This window comes from Toxotes jaculatrix, chromosome 5 (genome assembly GCF_017976425.1).
Source record: "Toxotes jaculatrix isolate fToxJac2 chromosome 5, fToxJac2.pri, whole genome shotgun sequence".
Classification (NCBI taxonomy): domain Eukaryota; kingdom Metazoa; phylum Chordata; class Actinopteri; family Toxotidae; genus Toxotes; species Toxotes jaculatrix.
Window position 1 is genome coordinate 10,214,872 of NC_054398.1, and position 15,046 is coordinate 10,229,917.

General features: G+C 40.5%; 1 protein-coding gene across 2 annotated transcripts; it reads left to right on the forward strand.

The window, feature by feature from the left end:
- The first annotated feature begins 202 nt into the window (after positions 1–202).
- Positions 203–14,192, forward strand: phrf1 (PHD and ring finger domains 1). 2 transcript variants are annotated; one of them, XM_041038468.1, is made up of 19 exons: positions 203–274; positions 1,130–1,276; positions 1,396–1,527; positions 1,875–2,071; positions 2,230–2,313; positions 3,601–3,734; positions 3,873–3,964; positions 4,145–4,323; positions 4,651–4,783; positions 4,908–5,032; positions 5,186–5,379; positions 5,908–6,030; positions 6,675–6,829; positions 7,290–9,177; positions 9,301–10,469; positions 10,601–10,668; positions 11,258–11,398; positions 11,845–11,973; positions 12,151–14,192. In XM_041038468.1, exons 2-19 carry the CDS (start codon positions 1,189–1,191, stop codon positions 12,304–12,306), a joined length of 5,187 nt encoding a protein of 1,728 aa, XP_040894402.1. In that variant the 5' UTR covers positions 203–274; positions 1,130–1,188; the 3' UTR covers positions 12,307–14,192. The 2 variants fall into 2 exon arrangements, with proteins under 2 accessions (XP_040894402.1, XP_040894403.1); XM_041038469.1 differs by having other exon boundaries at positions 7,293–9,177.
- Positions 14,193–15,046: the final 854 nt, after the last annotated feature.

Consider the following 15,046-nt stretch of genomic DNA (forward strand, 5'->3'; position numbering starts at 1 on the left):
TGCAAGGTTTTGTCTTGCGTTTTGATGGGATACCCTGTGTTTTATATCTCACTCTAACAGCACCTCGTACACACTAATAGCCACACTAATAGCCAATTACTGTACATTCACGTGTTCCTGTCTCTGACTGATCTTGAATAAACGGATACTGTCTCTTTAAGAGTCACATTCGTCTGAGTGCACTCGGCCATTTCCGTCCGACCAGCCGGCGGTGTCACTCAACAACCGTGGAGACTTCAAATCACTCAAAACATACCTCACACTGCTGAATAGGGTAGGTCTGAAAATACTAGTAAATGCTCGAACAGGATATTGCAGTTATGGGTGTTGCTTTGAAAATTTGTGTGACTGCCCCCCAACTAACCGGCGCTGAGTGTTTTTAGTACAGAGCCCGAACGAGCTTGTAGTTGACGTTTGCTAAATTTAGCTATTCTGAGGCTGAGGCTAGCTAACACGCTTTAACTGAAGCTAATGTTACTAGCTAGCGTCATTTGTCCAGTAAGAGCAGCGTTAAGGGTTAGTCTCATACTCTTTTCAGTTTGTATATCTGCAAGTTGGAAAGGTACATTTATGCTTCACGTAAATTTCATAAGAGACATGAACGAAGCACCCTGTTTGGTGCCGGGTTCTCTTCTTTGTTTACAAATGTAGCGTTAGCATATTCTGTAAGTTAGCTAGCTAATGTTAAGTAACGTTTTCCTTTTTGATGCCAGAGTAATGCAGAGTTACAAAATGCGGTCCGTTAAAACTGCTGCTTTATACATTCTTAACTACCCACCAACTCTCAAATGTGACTCGTGGTTGGGAAGAAAATCTCTCTTGACTTTCTTCGTTTGTTCACTGTTATAACTACATCGCATAAATCACACGATAATTGATGGTAATTTTACCTTCACAGCTCAAAGACTTTAGCAAAAAATAAAATCACTTTGTTCGTCCGTTAAGTTCATTCAAAATCTTTCCTTCGTCTGTCCTTTAAACAGTGAATAGACTAGCTTCTAAAATACCATTACGCTTTATTCCTAATTAGTCGGCTAGTCAGATTTAATCCCTCAAGTTTGTATACGAGCAAAATCTAGCCATTGCCTGCTGTTTAAACACTGTCTGCATTTCTGCTCTATTTACTAAGGCTTATTTTAGAGAAAACTTGTCAGAGAAATTGTTCAGCAGTACTTTCGATGATCAGCCATGGATGAAGATGACAGCCAAGATGAGCTGATCAACCGCAGTGCGTCCCACAGCAAAGGAAAAAGGGCTGCGTTGTGGGCAATCTCAGGTAGTTTGTGCAACAGTGAGTTAAATGTTTGCACCAAACTGCATTCACTTCCATTTGAATAAAGTACCAAACATACACAAGAGCTTGTAAGGCCTCATGCATTTTATTTTTCCTCCTAGATGACTCAGACGATGTTGAAGAGGAGTCTGAGGAGGGACAGTCTGACAGTGGTGAGGAAGAAGAGGAGGATCACGTAGATGGAGATGATGATGAGGAGGAGGAGGAGGAGGAAGAAGGGAATGAAGATGATGGTAGGAGTAACTCTGAAATTAATATTGTTGTCAGAGATGGTGTTGGTGGTCTCCTTTTTGTTTACTAAATTATATGATTGAGCTTTAAGTAATTAGACAATACACTGTATTCTCTCATTTTTAGCTGCTCTGATTCAACTTACACAATACTGGGATTTTTGTAACGTAACAAGAATTGGTTTTCCTTATCTGAATAAGGAAAAATTGACTTCTGTGATACACTACACGCTTATGGCGTGAAATAAGTACATGATTATTTCCCCACCACTCTGTGGTATGCTGCAATATTCTCAATAATTATAGCTCATACAGTGTTTACACAATAGATTTCTACCCTCTTTTATCAGATGAGGAAGACGAGGAGGATACTAAACCTGAGGTTGGTGCTTTCGGGGGGACCTCTGCCGACCTTGCAGGGATGAGCTCGGATGAGGACTCAGAGAAGTGTCCCATCTGCCTTAACTCATTCAACATCCAGCCTGTTGCAACACCAGAGAACTGTGAGCACTACTTCTGTCTCGACTGCATCCTTGAATGGGCCAAGGTGGGTCTGACATAATGTTGCTAGCCGAAGGGGGAAGCTCCCTGTTACAGAGTGCTTTACATCTTTTGATCATCAGCATATTCCCCTTATTTAAAAATCATCCATGGTAGAGGAAGCTGAATGACTCATTTCTGGTGTTTTTGTTCTCCTCTATTTAGAATGCAAACTCATGTCCTGTGGACCGAATTGCCTTCAACAACATATATCTAAGGAAATGTTATGGAGGCAAAGTGAAGAAAATGGTGAGTGTGTGCAGTCTTCGCTAGCATAACTTCTGGAACATTTATGACCCCAGTTAACTGTATATACACTAGGGTCCAAATGTCTGAGACCACTGATCAAGATAGATAAGAAAGACTGTTTCAAACTCAATATTTTTTTCATTACAAATGATAATATCAGCTTAACAATGTGAGTGAAAAGTTGAATTTTTGAAAAATGTACATGAATTTCAGAATATTGTAGAATTTCGTATGTCTCTGAAGAATGGAGTGGTAGTCTTCCTTGATCTGGGTGGAGTCAGTTCGGTGCAGGTGTCCAGCTTCAGAGGAGGCAAAACACCCTCAGACTTGAAAATTTCCCCCCACCATGTTTTACTGTTGATGTGATACACCAACAGTGTAGGGCAGGGGTGGGCAAACTGTTCCACAAAGGGCCGGTGTTAATCAACTGATCTCAGTTTTCAGACAGTTGATTGGTCAAACTGTGTGCTCTTCATTGGTTGGAACAAAAACCTGCAGCCACACCAGCCCTTTGTGGAACAGTTTGCCCACCCCTGGTGTAGGGTGTATGTCTCCTTACATACACACTTCTGTTACAGCTGTAAATCTCAAACTTGGATTCATGCTGGTATTTCTTAGCCCACCCTAAGTACATTTGGACTTGTCTCTGCCTTAAAAGTGGTTTAGGACCTGCTGCTTTTCCTCTGAAACCACTGCAAGTCAGCTTTCATTTGACAGTACTTTTGCAAATTGGTTTTTTTTATTTAATAAATTCTATATCTGTGATGGAACTAAGCTTCATGTATCAATCTTCTGATGATGCTTTTGGTCTTCTTGATTGTGCTTTGGATACATCTGATCAAGTTTCTGCCATTTTTCCCTCTGTCACAAAGCTACTTAGTGAGCGATCATCTGCAAGAAACCTGAGGTACAGCCTTAATTGTAACAGGTGAACACTGGTTGCAAATTAAGTTTCTTCTGCGAGCCTCTGATGAGTAGATCAAATCCACCTGAGTGCCATCTGAAGGCATGCCTGAGTGGAGGGGATACAACCCAGGGACATCTGTTCAATTCCCCAGAGTTTCTTAAATTTGATCACAGAACTAGACCTAGTGAGGAATCTTAAATATTTCCTCTTCATTTTAGATGACATAACATTTTGTGTTTTTAAACATTCTCAAACTTTCTGATTATTTCCAGGTTTATGTGAAAATAGTAGAGATTGTCAGTGGGATCTGACTTTTGGACCCAATGGTATATTTGTGTTGTGTGGACTAATTGCTTATGTGTGATTTTTGTGACATTCAGATCACAGTACAAAAGCCTGTGAAGGAAGGTCAAGAGGAAACCGTAGATTTGGACCTGGAACAGACCAGTTGTGAGGTTTGTGGGGGCAGTGACCGTGAGGACCGCCTCTTACTCTGCGATGGCTGTGATTCTGGGTGAGATAGTTGACATTGTTATAAATAACTGTTTCTCTGTGTGTCGAAATCCAGTTGTTGCCTGTTTCATGTTCTTAAGAAACCAGTTGTCAGAGTTTGTATGGTCAAGGCATTTTCTTAAGCCTTTTTGTTCCATAGGTATCACATGGAATGTCTCACACCACCTCTTGACTCTGTTCCTGTAGAAGAGTGGTTCTGCCCTGAATGTCAAGCCAACAATCGTCACTCAAGTAAATCTTTAATCTATTCTCCTTCTTAAACTCATATTAGCTCAGATTATTAGTCCTTTACAGACAGGAAAAATTTGTCTTTGTGGAATTGCTTTTAATAAATTTAACTTGCCGACTCATGGCATTGTCTGTGCTCATAAGCATCCTTTCAAAGTAAGTCATGTAAATCTTCTGGCTCAGGGGGTTCAGCCGAGGAGCTTAGTTATGCAGAAAGCCTGCCTTCTACTGCCCGTCCTGCCACCAGCCGGCCCCAGCCTCGTTCCACAGGTCCTACCAGAGCAATCGCCCGAACTCAGCAGAGTGAGAGGGTTCGGGCTAATGTCAACCGACATCGCATCACACAGGCACGCTCGTCACAGGTTTGGCATGAGGCGTGACGCTTCGGTCTTGGCTTATTTTCTAACTCACTTTCACAGCATATGCAGCACAAGGCTGGATCTTGCTGAAATGTCTTGGAGTTTGTTGTTGTGCAGGTTAGATTTACTGTTAATGGATATGATTCAATGTGATGTACTTCACTGCTACAAACAACAGAAATAATGGAATGTGTTTTTCACTGTCTTATTTGACTGGTGATTGAAATGTTTGAGTTAAAAAGTAGTGCATGTGTTTGGGTTGGTTGGTTTTTGACAGCAGAAGTTTGTGGAAGTGAACCAGTGGACTAATACAAACCTTTTCTTTTCTAGTTGGCTCCCACATATCTGATACAGTCCACATGGTTGGATGAGACCATCAATGCTGTGGTGGCTGGTCTCAACACATCTGTGTATATAAGGGACTACACACCCCGTTTCCCATCTAGACGCAAGCGCAAGACTGGTAAGGAGGCACACATATATAACAAATTCCAAAACAGGGTTGGCATGAACTCAAGCACACATTTGAACAGATATAATAGTGATTGGTTTGTGGTGAGGAATGACTTTTATGATTGACTGAACAGGAAAGCGCAGAAAGGTCAAAAGCAAGAAGAGATCCTCTGCTAAGAGTAAAACAAGTAAATCTGGAAGTACAGGAGTCAGGAGGAGGAAACGGAAAGTGAGGAAGACTAAATCCAGAAAAAAGCTGGTGAGCTTCTGTGTGATTTAAATGGTTTTGTTTTAAATGTTTCACTCGACGGATCTGACCCTAAATATGGACAGTGAACTATTAATTTCTCTTGCAATTATAAGATGCATTTCACTCTTTCATGTAAAATCTCTGCCCATGTTTTTCTACCAGATTATGAAAAAGGCAGCCAGTCCTCGGAGCCGCATTGCCACCAATCTTGGAATTGTAAAGAACAAGAAGAGCTCATCGCTTCCTACAGTATACCGACCCTCAGAGCACACGCTAAGTAGTATGCGTGCTGACATAGGCGCTGCATCCCTCTCTATCTATGGAGATCCGTTCGACCTGGATCCATTTGTGGATCGGTAAGAGGACTTGCTCATATTGTAGGGCTGATGTGAATATGATCTTTCCAGTTGGTGTTTGTGTCTTATAATATTTAGGGAATGCACAGAGATGATCACTAGTGCCACTCACATACTGGTCTACTCTTTGGTGCATTAACTAGTGAACTAGTAGTTTGTACTGAGCTTTTTTCTGATAATGTATAATGCTCTGCTGGTTTCTTTAACATACAGTATATCTGTCCACTGAACCCCTTTCTGCCCACTGTGTGCTTTGCTACACAATGTAGATGTGCAATGCAAATTATTTTCCTGTAACCAGACAAAACTAAAGCCAATAAATTAATTAAATCCAGTTTATGAACAAATATTTAAAACTTTGGGTCTGTCTAACCATAATCATTGGTTATCATTATCATCTGTGTAAGTGTATAGAGTATGTCTGGATAGTGTTAATATATGTCTCAATGTGTTTGTGTTTGGATGTTGTTAGGCAAATACAGTATAAATTAGTAAGCAAATTGTGATTTATGGTATCCCTTTGACCAGAGAGGAGGACGAGCAGCAGGCCCACGTTACGTCGCTGTTGGAGGCCAAGAGACGAGGGATCTCTCGCTCTGCTCTTCGCTCTCACCAGCCTGTAGCTCGACCAGTCACTGCAAGCCTTTCCAGGTAACATCACCTCTTCACCATGATGTGTAGGGTTGGGCATTAAGACGGGTTTATAAAATGAACACGGTTCTAAACTGAATTCCGAGCCAACTGAGTAACAGGCTTGTTGACTCTGTTTATCAGTCCATGAAAGTGTCTTACTGTCTGCTATGTCACAGGTTATACATGAACCAACACTTGTGTAGTGATCAATGATCAATGATATAGTGAAATCATTGTTTCAAAAATTGTTTCTTGCAAGTAAGAAAAATTTCTAACATTACCATGAATTTGCTGCACCACAATTTAAGGATGCAGGGTTTTTGATTCCCCAGTCCTATTGTAAATGCTCCAAAAAGACAAATGACATCTATGGTAGCCTAAATCTGTAGTGTTTTTCTTTTTCTTTTGATATATCATACTTTTTCTTTCCCTAGTCAAATAAAATCTGTAATCTAAGTAAAAATCTGGCACTAAGAACTGAAAAAAAATGATCAAGTTCAGAATCAGATACTGATATGCATTGTATGCATCAGATCATAATTGCTTGTATATTTAATATCTCATAATTGTGGAGTGTCATATCTCCTCTGTCTTTGTGCTCAGGATGGTATCTGCCATGATAAACACTTTGGAAATCTAATTAGTCTGCTTTGCTATACCAGGAGGACTATGGATGTCCCTCAGTCAGGGGGAGTTGTGGAGGCAGCTCCTGTGCCTGACCTGCTTGGCAGTATCCTATCAGGGCAGAGCATGCTCTTGATGGACAGCTCTGATGTCGTCATAAATCGGGATGGGTCTCTTAAAGCTACAAAGCCATGTAAGTCTGTGTGGCACATTTTTAAAAAATGGTCTAAACAGTGAGATTTAATTGTGTTGTGCCCGTGTGGTTGGAGATGTGACTTCATCTTACTTTTCATGAAAATAAAATTCAGAAAGTCCAGATGTTGACTGTCAAACAACTTCAAATTAACTTCAAAATGACTTCTTTGTGTAAAATGCATATCTAGTTGGTGAATAACAAACTTTAAACTATCTTCAAATTTTGACACAGGAGGTTTGTAAGTTATTCCTCTCTCAATCTCAGCTGATTCTGACTAACGGGGCTGTTTGCTGTCAGCAGTTCCCATTTTTATAGTTTTTTTTTTTCCCCCACAACTTGGATGTGTTGCTCTGAAAAATTACTGTGAGCAATGTACAATGTGTACATTAGTCTAATCTGCAAAACAGCTTATTTCACTTTTTATATGTCCTTATCATATGTATATTTTTTGTGTTAGCAGTGATGCCAAGTAGCAGCAAAAGCAGTAACTCAGGAGATGCCAGCACCCAGATGTTGCCCATCCCAGGAGACAGTTGCCTTTCAATCCACAACAACGGAGACCTACCAGGATCCTCCCATAGCTCCACGAACAGACCTTTACCCCAGAGTTCTGCTCGCTTACCTCCCTTTACACCCTCTTCAACCACCCACAGCCAGCCACCTCCACATTCTGACTTGCCACCCAGAGGTCATCCAAGTTTGCAGCCATCTCGTCTAAACAGACCCACCCCCCCTCTTGGTCACCGGGCAACCAATGGACTTGGAGTCTCTAGGGAAACCACCTCCTCATCCATCCACCCTGCTCCAGATTCCAGCTCCAAGAGCAAGGGAATGGCTCCATCACAGTCACAACCTAAAAAAACACAAACTACAAAGCCCATGTGGGTAGACGTATCGGTGCTTCCTCGGATACCAAAATTAAAAAGGGACAGTAGCAGTAACACAATTGACAGCATGAGTCAAGGTGGCATTAATAGAATTAGTAGTAGTAATAGTAGGGGAAGCAGTAGTAATGGTTACAGCATGCCTGAAACAGGCATGAACAGCCTTGCTGGGGACAAGAGCAGGCAGCAAAGCGTAGACCAGCAAAAGGGCAGGGCTGACGGTCAGGCCCAGAGGCATAGACCTGACGGAGCAGGCTCATCATCGGCCTTCTCCAACTCTTTTTCCTCTTCCTCCTCCTCCTCTGGCTCACCTGCTAGCCAGCCACGTTATTCTTCGTCTTCATCTTCCTCGTCTTTATCTTCAGTGAGCTTCCGCATCAACTCCAGTGGGAACTCCTGGCAATCGAGGCGGCTAAGCATCCCATCATCCTCTGCTAGTGGAGGGGGCACGCAGGAACACCGGAAAGAAAAGGAAGATGAAGCAAGAAAGAGACAGATGCACAGGGATAAACAGATGCTGCTAGCAGCGCGGAATAAGGAACAAGACAGTAATAATGTCTATGATCCCTTTAATCCTACTCTGTCGGACTCAAGCAGCTCAGATGGCGAAGCTGAGAGCTCAAGCCTGGAGATCAGCTCCCGACGTGCCACACATGAGGGGAGGGCTCCCAGTTTAGGAAACAAGGATGATTTAGTGCAAAACAAGCACAACCTGGTTCGTGTGAAAACTGAAACACAGGAGACTGAGGTCTCACAGGAAGAAGCAAGGAGAGCTGGTGCTCAGGAAACCATATCACAGGAGGTCAGGAGCTCTCGAAAATGTATCAAGGTTGAAAAAGAATCAAGATTAGTAGACATTAAGGTTGAGACACAAACATTTTTACTTGACACTAAAATTAAGAAAGAGCCTGGGTTATATGAAGCTGAAAGGTGTGGACACAGTGTAAAAATGCATTTGAAGTCAGAGACGACAGACACCGCACCACAAGCTCACCACAGCCTGGATTTTTTAAAGACTGAGAACGAGTCTCAAGAGGAGGTGAGTGAACAGAGTGAGGGAACTCCCAGCAGTGCTCCCCCTAACTGTAAGAGCGATTCATCAGCATCTAGCTCTGTTCCCACCAAGAAGAAACAAAAGGCAGAATCAAAATCAGATTCCACATCCAAGTCCCCATCTAGAGATTTGAGCCACAAGAAGAAAACCTCCAAAGCATCAAAGGAGAGGCGTTCTAGCAGTTCAGAGACTGACAGAGGCAGGAGAGGGGACCATCATGCCTCTGGCCAGGGAGGCAGGCAGAAAGAGAGAGAGATGGACGGAGAAAGGGGTTCCAGGCAGTCAAGGTCCAGAGAGAGGAGGAGAGCACGCTCAACCTCAGAAAGCTCTCAGTCCGATTCCCCTGATAGGACTTCCAGAAAGAGACAGCGATCACGGTCTCGATCCAAAGAAAAGAGACTGTCTAGGTAGATATGTAATAATTTTTCCAATGTCATGTTAAACTATGTTATGACCATGTGTTTGACTCTGTTTTGGACAAATTAGTTTTCTTTACTTAAAGGTTTTGTCTGTATTTGCTGATGTTTTAGGTCGGATTCCAGCTCCAGCAGCAGAGAGTGCTCAAGGAGGAAGAAGCATAAGCAAAAGAGCAAGGAGAAAATGGATGACAGAGAGAGAGACCGTGAGAAAGGACACATGTCAAAGGACAAGAGACATGGTTGGTCTCGATCAAAATCACGGTCCAGATCCAGGGAAAGGAGGAAAGATCACACACGTCTGCAGCAACCAGCTCTCTCCTCCCGAGACAATGTCGGGTCAGGATCAAAAGTCAAGAGGAGACACAGGTCTAGATCGAGCTCAAGAGAGAGGAGGAAAGAAGAAGGGTCATCATCCAGGAGTTCACAGAACACTTCAGGGTCCTGTGTTTCATCCTCTAAAGACACAAAGCAGTTACAGGACAAGAAAAAAGAGAAGGATACCATCAAAAGCTCCATCAAAGAGGAAAAGATTGCTAAAGGGATTAAAAAGGAGTTGCCCTCCTGTACCTCCACCTCTAAAGTGAAAACAGAAGGCAAAGACCTCAAGGTCACAACAACAGAAATGACAGAAGAGATGAAGGTTGTAAAAGAAATAAAGAAAGAAAAAAAACCATCTCTTGATATGTTTGAAGATTTTTCTGTCACTAAATCAGTTAAGAAAGAAGAAATGGACAACCCTTGTTTGACGGAAACTAAAGTAAAAGGTGATCAGGGAATTAAACAAGAATGCATCAAGACTGAAATTTGCGAAATCAAGACTGAGAGTTGTGAAATCACCACAGTTAAATCAGAGCCAGTTAAATCAGAGCCAGGTTCCCCAGAGCTGTGCCACTCACCCCCTTTCACCTCATTTCCTACATTAACAACACCTGTTAAAGCAGACAGTCACCAGGATGAGGTCTCTCAGTCTCACACAGCATTAATGGCCTCGGGAGAGCAACCAAACACAGCAGGGTTGACTGTCCCTGGAAAGCAGGAAGTTCAGCAACCCTCAGACTCTGATGAGGACTTGAGTGTTGATGAACACCTGGACTATATTAAGTCTGAGTGCACAGAGGAAAGTGGCACGTCTGCCAAACAGGAGAAGGAAGTAGAGGAGGGGAAGGATGAAGGAGAGCAGGTATTGGCTGTAGCCGGCACCAAATCCAAGACTCCAGTAAAGAGGGTTACCTGGAATATACAGGAGCCTGAAGGACCTCAACCGGGAAAATCCTCAAGCAGTAAGTGTTGCTTCTTGATCATTTATGTTTTGATTTGCTGTTCACATTACATCACTAAGTCCTTCTCACAAATGTCTTTAGTTGAACGTTTTTTGTTTTGTCAGCAAAAATCTGAATTCTTTCTTACACAGAGCTGGCTCTGTATAAGCTGAAGCTGAAGCAGGAAGGAGCTCGACGACCCTCTTCAATATCCAGCCAGGTAGGACTGAGCCACCTGACACTGCAGAGTTAAATTTGGATTTTTTATTTCTTTTGCATCAAATAATTTTTTATTTTTTTTTTTAAACAAATGCAACGTGTAATGTGAATAATGACAAGAGGGGGGCAGTGTTTGCATAGGAAAAGCAAATGTATTGTTTGGGCAAAGTCACATGGTTGAAACTAAAACTGATACTGCAGCAATTTCAGACTAAATGAAAGTGAAAGCTGCACTGTGGAAATATGAACTGCTACAGTGTAGTCACTCACTCCAAACTAAGTCCCTGACCTGTAGACATAAAATACAGAAGTCTAGATAAAATACAGAATAAAGTTATTTGTGTATATCATGTATCTGACATATTTGTCATCTACTGTGGGAACTTATAATGGGTATGTTTTGCAATTGTGTTGACATTTAAGAGACAAAATGATTAATCGATTGCTCAAGAAAATAATCGGCAGATTAATTGATGATGAAAATAATTGACAGTTGTAGCTGTACATTACTCATCCGTCTTTAATTCTATCCCTCTGTAATCTTTTATTCTAGTCATTTTCATCCACATAATTGCTCTTGACTTTTACAGGACGTCACAGGAGCTGTCAGCGACTCCTCCAAGAAAGGTCCGCTCAGTACTAACTCTAGATCTGATGGCCTACATCCAGATGGGACATCAAAGACTGGACAAGGAGAGACAGAGGAAGGGGATTTGTCGAGGAAAGACAAGGTGAATATGGCTTCTAAAATTTTGTGCTTTGAATTGAATGGTTTGAGAAGGACTAGTAATAATAATAATAATGATCATCTTTATTTGTTAAGATAAAATATAAAAAGAATAAACCAATTCAGTGATGCAAGATAAAATTATATTAATGTGCTAAGAGATGACCCCTGAGACACACCATACATTGTGCGTATGAAGAGACATAGTTATTGATAGACACACAGCAAATTCTGCTTGAAAGAGGAAAAGCACTTCTAAGCTGTGCCAGAGGTTCCCGTCCAGCACCTCAGTCTTTCAGTTCAAATACTGTGGTCAGGCTGCGTTTAGGTCCAGCACTACTGCAGTGTACATGCCTGCATCTGAAGCCATTAGGACGAGCAGCCTACTGCCTTTGTTGTTTGAGATCACTATTTGTGAACAGCATAACACAAGTGATGCTCTTCCAACAGTATTTGAAAAAGCTGCACATGCAGGAGAGAGCAATAGAGGAAGTGAAGCTAGCTATCAAACCTTTCTACCAGAGGAGAGACATCAACAAGGATGAATACAAAGAGATTCTACGCAAAGCTGTCCAGAAGGTGGGTTAAACTTTTTGTCAAAGTACTGGAAGGTTTGTCACAGACCAGCAGCTTGAAGCACATATAGATTTTGAGTTAAAAAATAAAAAAAATCTCATTACTCAAAACTAGGTAATTTGTTGAATGAGCCTTGCCTACGATTTCTGTCTGTAATTTGTTTGTATTCCTTCTCATCAGGTGTGCCACAGCAAGAGCGGTGAGATCAACCCAGTGAAGGTGGGCAATCTGGTCAAGGCGTATGTGGACAAATACAAACATGCTAGGAAACACAAGAAAGGAGAGGACTTAGGGAAGGCCCCGGATGTACAGACCGAGGCCATGAAAACCCTCTGACAGCCCATGAGGAGTTGTGAAATACAGGCAAGAACAACCACACCCACCACAAATATATATCATTCATATGTTAAACTTTGACTTAGTCTGTGATCTACCATTGGATGTGATCTCCAACTCTCTGAGTAGCCAATCTAAAGCGTTCACTGAGATCTGCTCACAACCTCAAGATGAAATATTTTCTACACTGTTGAGCTTTCCATCTTAATGGAACTTTTGAGGACAAAAGTTTTTTTTGTCTTTGATCACTTGAAAAGCACCTGTTGGTGTCTTGTGCTTGGACTGTCACTGCCAAGAACTGGTCTTTTTCATGTAGTACAGCTCAGAAACTTAATGGGAGACTCTGAGGTTGTGTCTTAAAGAAGCAAATCTTGAAGACCGTCCCATGGAGTGATAAATCAGGTAGCTTTCTCCACAGGCATATCACGGGGGAAGGTTCAGCGTGGGCTTAGAGTTTTCTATGGCTTTTTTTGTTTTGTGGGACAGCGGGGGTATTTATCAGTGGCAAAACACATTTTGTTTAACAAGTGGTATAAAAGTATGCTAAAAATGCATATTTAAAACGTCACATTAAGAAAAAAACACTGTTATGCAATTTTTGTAGAAAATTTATCAGTAGAGTAATTAAACAGTTTTAGATTTGATTGTAAATAATATAGATTTGATATATCCACTTATTTCTTCCTTTCATCTTTGTTTCTTGTTGCGGAGCACTGACATAAATGGTTCTTGTTTATAGAATTGATTGTTTTTTGGTTTTGTATTTAAAAGCCTCTGTTATCTGTCTTCCACATCTCTAATATTCATGTTTAATGAGCTAAATCTTGTCCAGTGTGCTACAGGTGAATAGTGGCTCAGTAGTTTGAAATGAACGATGAAATGAACACTCATAAGTCTCACTCTTCTCAAATAACCATCTCTTCTCTTAAGGCACACTTGATTTCTTATGTTCTGAGAAATTCTTTGAGTTTCATCATTATTCTTTTTTTTCAACCCATGACTGAAATGTAGAAAACCAGGCTTTAGAGAACCAGGGAGTATTTTGTTTTTGTGCCAAACCAGTAAAAATAATAATAATAATAAAAAAATGCACCTTTTCGCTGAATAAGTGCGATTTAATTTGTCTTTGGGCATTCTGTTTTTTTAACAATGGGGGACTACAATATCACAGTTGGTAATATAGATTTTACTGTGGAGTGAAAAGGATTAGAATACTTCAGATTTAATGTCTAGATGGCCGACCAACCCCCTTTATCTTGCAAAAAATGTTAGTGTTGAGATTTTGTCACTGTCCAACCAGGTGCTCTCATGTCAACAAACATTTTCACTGCAAAGATTTTTTTTTTCTTTTTGGATTTAATGTTTATTAATACATAGTAAGCTAATTTTACTGGCATAATTTTATGGTTTTGTGAGATCCGTTTATAGATAGTCTGTATATTAGAAAAATAACAGAACATCTTATAAACCACCACATTTTCCAATGTAGACAGAGTAAAGTAAATATATACCTTTATTAGGCAACATTAAAATAATTTAAGTGTCTTCAGTGTTTGAGTACAGGCTCATTATGACTGCTTTGTCAGTGTGTTTTTAGTCTGAATCCCATTCTGGTAGATATCCTTTGCTAGTCTGAATTAATTTCTTTAACAAAACGTTCATAAAAAACTTTTTTCTGCTTGTTCAACAGTTTGCTTGTCTATACAGGTGGGTGGTTGGACTTTAATTCGGCTTTATAAACCCAGGGACTAGACAAATCCAAACAACAAAAAAAAAGCAGGTGCTCATGTTTATCTGAATGTATTTTCTTTTCTGCATTTACTTGATCAAACACACCAGGTGTTTCTAGGAGGGAACACAATAATAAATCACTGATGATAAATAGGGTTTTGTCTGAGTTTCTCATATTCGCTCCTGTTGTCATATTTCTATTTTTGAGGATTTGGGGCTTGAAGTGGTAACATCACAACATATGAGAATCAATAGTGATGGCTGTCGCTGTTTTTCAGCCTCTCCATAGTGATTTGCATTTACTTTTTCTTTTAATAAGAAAAAAAAAAATCTTTGGTTTTTCTTTTCGGGTCATTGTGGACAAACCTGAAGCTACAGGAATAAGGGCTCTAGATTCGAAGCTACTGCTGCTACTACTTGATTTAACTTTAAGGAAGCCGTAGATTATACAGATCTATTATAAGTTCACCACGTATTCCTTCTCATAGCCACACGTTGCAGCTCAGTGGTAATGAACTGAGACGTCATTTAAGGTTAAACTGTTTATTCAAAGTTAACATAATTCAAGTTAAGTTTATTTAGTATGAAAAGTGAATGTTTATCTGCAGAGTATAAAATAGTTCACAAATTTTGGAGTGCAAAACGCAATTCACCACAGACATGTATACATATTACATATTGCAGTCAGTGGCTGTATGACACATAAAAAGCTTACAAGCTCATAAATATATGATCAGGAATCATAAACTGTACATGTTACAATGGATTTTACATTATATCATTTTACTACATAGATCTATTGAAGCATCCATTTCGTTAACAGTTACTTTGATAATTACAGTAATCGTATAAACATTTAGCATAAACGTAAAACCTTTAACCTTTGAGTTGAGTAAGTCTCGGTAATGGAAGAGTTTATTTGTACTTTGTAGTGATGAAAATGTCAGTTTTTGCCAACAGTTTATGCCTAATGTGAAGGAGGTAATGCAAAGCAAAGGATGATCAGTCA